At 45.5% G+C, this 4189-nt stretch overlaps 1 protein-coding gene across 1 annotated transcript; it reads left to right on the forward strand.

The window, feature by feature from the left end:
- Positions 1 to 989: 989 nt before the first annotated feature.
- Positions 990 to 1612, forward strand: LOC122479946 (60S ribosomal protein L17-like). The gene has a single exon (XM_043573792.1). The coding sequence runs from the start codon at positions 1005 to 1007 to the stop codon at positions 1557 to 1559; it is 555 nt and encodes a 184-aa protein (XP_043429727.1). The 5' UTR covers positions 990 to 1004; the 3' UTR covers positions 1560 to 1612.
- Positions 1613 to 4189: the final 2577 nt, after the last annotated feature.

The raw sequence follows: 4189 nt of genomic DNA on the forward strand, positions 1-4189 counted from the left end.
CGTAGAGATTTTCTGGGGCCCGAGTAACTCACCAGGGAAAAGGCAGAGTGGCATTCTCCCGGCTGTGGATACCATAGCTGTGGACTGCCCATCTTCCGTGCTCAGTGCACCAGGTGTCACATCAGTGTGAATGAAGACCAGGTTTTTGCAGTATCTGAATGTTGACACAGTCAGCCGTCAGACCGATTAGTTAATGTGGCCAGGTTTGGTAAATGGGCATATGGGGGTGTTTGGTTTGTGCCCGACCTGCTGAAAAACAGAGGGTCAATAAAGAGCGAGACACAGGTTGGAAAAGAGCCCATAGTGGACACTTACAGAGGGAAGTTGGGCAGATGGAGACCAACACTCTGCAGTCAACCTTCTATTAAGTGACTTAAAATGTGAAGAAGTATTCAAAAGAAAGTTTGGTTTTTGCTTGTTCTTTGTTTTCAGTGTCATGGAGTCTTAAAAAAACGAGAAGAGTAAGTAAAGGAGAAGCTTCTTGATCTGTGCTCTGGAGAAGAGCTGTCCACACAGTGGTGTGTCTGCTTCTGGGGCCTGGGACTTGGCCCTGGAAATCTTTGTTTTCAGGCCACCCGTAAGAGTAATCTCCCAGTTGTCTTGAGAGGGATGATCTGGGTCCATTTTGGTGCAGCTTGCACGAATCCAGGAGGATTTTTCTCGTCTTTTGATGGCAGTGTAGGTGGCCAGTAGTACCTCACAGGGTCCTTCCCAGCGAGATGACAGTGCGTGGTTTCTTCTAGAGACCTTGGTGGAAACCTGGTCCCTGGTCAAAAGGGATGGTAAGGATCATCAGGTGATGGAAACCATGTCTCTTTGCCTGTTGGTGATACGCTGTAAGTATACCAGTTAATTCTTGTACATAGTCATGGTATCAGATTGTTCACTTAATCCACGAATGAAAGGTTTACAGATGCCCACAGGCATTGGAAGACCAAGCATTGTTTCAAAAGGAGTCAAGCCATGGGGCTCTTCCCGTAAGCGGCCTGAGGTGATCTCTGAAAATGGTTTGCTATTCACTTGACCTGGAAAACCCGACAAAATCATGCAAATCAAGAGGTTCAAATCTTCGTGTTCACTTTAAGAACACACGGGAAACTGCCCAGGCCATCAAGGGTATGCATATCCGAAAAGCCACCAAGTATCTGAAAGATGTCACTTTGCAGAAGCAATGTGTGCCATTCCGACGCTACAATGGTGGAGTTGGTAGGTGTGCCCAGGCCAAACAGTGGGGCTGGACACAGGGTCGGTGGCCCAAAAAGAGTGCCGAATTTTTACTGCACATGCTTAAAAATGCAGAGAGTAATGCTGAACTTAAGGGTTTAGATGTAGATTCTCTGGTCATTGAGCACATCCAGGTGAACAAAGCCCCCAAAATGCGGCGTAGAACTTACAGGGCTCATGGTCGGATTAACCCATACATGAGCTCTCCCTGCCACATTGAGATGATCCTTACTGAAAAAGAGCAGATTGTTCCTAAACCAGAAGAGGAGGTTGCACAGAAGAAAAAGATATCCCAGAAGAAACTGAAGAAACAAAAACTTATGGCCCGGGAGTAAATTCTGCATGAAATACATGCAAATAAAAGTAAAAACAGAAAAAAAAAAAAAAAGGAGTCAAGCCATGGGGTGCCTGGGTGGCTCGGTCGGTTAAGGGTCCAACTTCAGCTCAGGTCATGGTCCCACGGTGCGTGGGTTCAAGCCCCACGTTGGGCTCCATGCTGACAGCGCAGAGCCTGCTTTGAATCCTCTGTCTCCCTCTCTCTCTGCTCCCCCTCCCCAAAATAAATAAACATTAAGGAAATAGAAGCATGAGTATTAAAAAAAAAAAGTCAAACCATATCTCCTCTTTGGGGAATCCCAGATCTTAGTAAGGGCCAAGGGCAATGGTTCTGGCCATTTAAGTCCAGTTTTTTGACAGATCTTTCCTACGTTCCTTTTTATGTCTAGATTTTTAGGTTTTATTTATCTTGGTGATTGAGGATGAAGTTTTAATGAGTACACCCCAATTTTTTGCAAACGGGTGGTTTATCTCTCTGCTAAAGTGAGTTCCTTGGTCTGACTCAATCCATAAAAAGATGCCAAAAAGAGGAGTAATCTCAGTTATTAATTTCTTTACCACTCTAGTGGCATCAGCATGTCTAGTTGGAGAGCATTCCCTCTATCCACTAACCATGCAAACAACAGCCAAACAATGAGAATAGCCCAAGGTTGAGAGCCAATCTAAAAAATCCATTGGAAGTGCCAAAAAAGGCAGTGTGGGCCAAAAAGGATAGACTGATTTCTTCCAGAAATCTAGTGAGGTTTACAAGTAGTGCACTGGGAAATAATTTGGCCAGAAATTTTGTGCATGCCAGGGCAAAACCAATTGTCTTTTTAGTTCCTTAATTATCCCATGTTTGCACATACGTCCCTTTTGGTGGGAGGTAAGTTCAAGCCAAAAGGTACAAGAAAAGAGGCCAGGGAGTCTTTTTGGCCCAGTGTATAATCCATCTGATAATTGTTTGACACCCTTTTGTGTCCAAGTGTCCTTCTCAGATTGTGGGGCATTTGCCCACTAATGAATAATATCACTCAGGGCGAAAGGTAGAGTTAAAAATTGGGTGGAAAAAGGCTAAGGGGGTCAGTTTTGGCTGCATACTTAGTAGCTGTGTCAGTTTTCTTAGTACGAGCTGAGCCGTGAACAATGGCGATTTCAGAAGAAGGTGAATAGCTTGTTGTAGATCAGCAGTTATATGCCTGTTAGCAATGGGAGTGCCTGTAGAAGTTAAGAATCCCCAAGATTGGGGCGCCTGGGTGGCTCAGTTGGTTAAGCGTTCAACTCTTAATTTCAGTTCAGGTCATGATCTCATGGTTCATGAGATCAAGCCCTGTGTTGGGCTCTGCACTGACAGCACAGAGCCTTTTTGGGATTCTCTGTCTTCCTCTGCCCCTTCTCGCTGCTCATCCTCTCTCTCTCTCTCTCTCTCTCTCTCTCTCTCTCAAAATAAACAAAAAAAGAATCCCCGGGATTTCCAAATTGTGCCAATAGCATGGCCGACTCCAAAAGCATATTTGGAGTCTGTGTAAATGTCAGTTTCTTCTTCCACCAATGTGCAGGCTCTAGTAAGAGCTCTGAGTTCAGCCATTTGGGATGAGTTTATGGTGGGCAAAGAACACTCCTCCCGTGTTTCATGCGGGGAAACTATGGCATAACCATAGTTTCCCTGCAAATTTCACTTACAAGAGCCATGAGATAGAAGTATGGATTATCTGGAGGCATGTCTGACAGGTCCTCTTCTGGTTTTGAGACCATGATCTGTAGTTGTGAGGCAATCATGGGGAATAGAGCAGGGATCTCTAGCATCAGGAGAGGGAGTAAGGCAGCTGGATTGAAAGGTTACCTTGATGGAAGATGATGGAAGGGTTAGTCAAGAGTTTGTAAGTGGTCTGTTGCCATGTAGAGGGGTGCTGTGTCCTATGAACTTGTAAGAGAGCCCCCCACATGGGGAACATACAGGTGAATGGGGGATCCTTATGCAAGAGTACTGGCTTTGTCAATCAAGGCGGCAGCTGGGGCCACTGCACGTAGCACGGGGGCATGTCTGATGCCATAGGGCCTAACTGGCATGAGAAATATGCTATCGACGGTATCTGTACAGGTCGTTCTAGAATGCCCACAGCAGCCCCATTATTTTCAGGGCAATATAGATGAAAGGGCTTGTCAAAATTAGGTTAAGCCAAGAGCCAGGGGTGTAGACAGAGCTAATTTTAAGGCTTCAAAGGAGATTCATGCCTCTGAAGTCCAGACTCCAAGTTGATATCAGGGAGAACAGCAAACAAAGGTTCAGCAAAAACTGCAAAATTAAGAATCCATTAGTTCCAGCAGCCAGTGGCCCCTAAACATTTCCTTAAGTGCTTTCTCGTTTTGGGGTGGGGCGGGGGGGACAGAATTAACTCAAGGCGTTTTGGAGTGAGCTTTGGAATATCCTGAGACAGTGTGTGTCCCAAGTCCATTAATAGTTGTTTGCGTCCATTGGAGTTTAGATCTAGAGGCTTTATGGCCTCCTCAGCTGGCGCCAGCAAGACAAAGGGAGAATCTAGAAGGGCTCCCTGCTTAGTTTAATCATAGAGTGAAAGGTCATGAACATATTGCATCAGTGTGGGAACTTGGGTAAAGGTTATGGAATCTCGATGGCTTTCAGGACTTG

The sequence above is a fragment of the Prionailurus bengalensis genome, chromosome C1, assembly GCF_016509475.1.
Source record: "Prionailurus bengalensis isolate Pbe53 chromosome C1, Fcat_Pben_1.1_paternal_pri, whole genome shotgun sequence".
Taxonomy (NCBI): Eukaryota; Metazoa; Chordata; class Mammalia; order Carnivora; family Felidae; genus Prionailurus; species Prionailurus bengalensis.

Coding starts and splice junctions, on each gene's coding strand:
- LOC122479946 (XM_043573792.1), top strand. CDS start 1,005: ATGGTTTGCTATTCACTTGACCTGGAAAACCCGACAAAATCATGCAAA.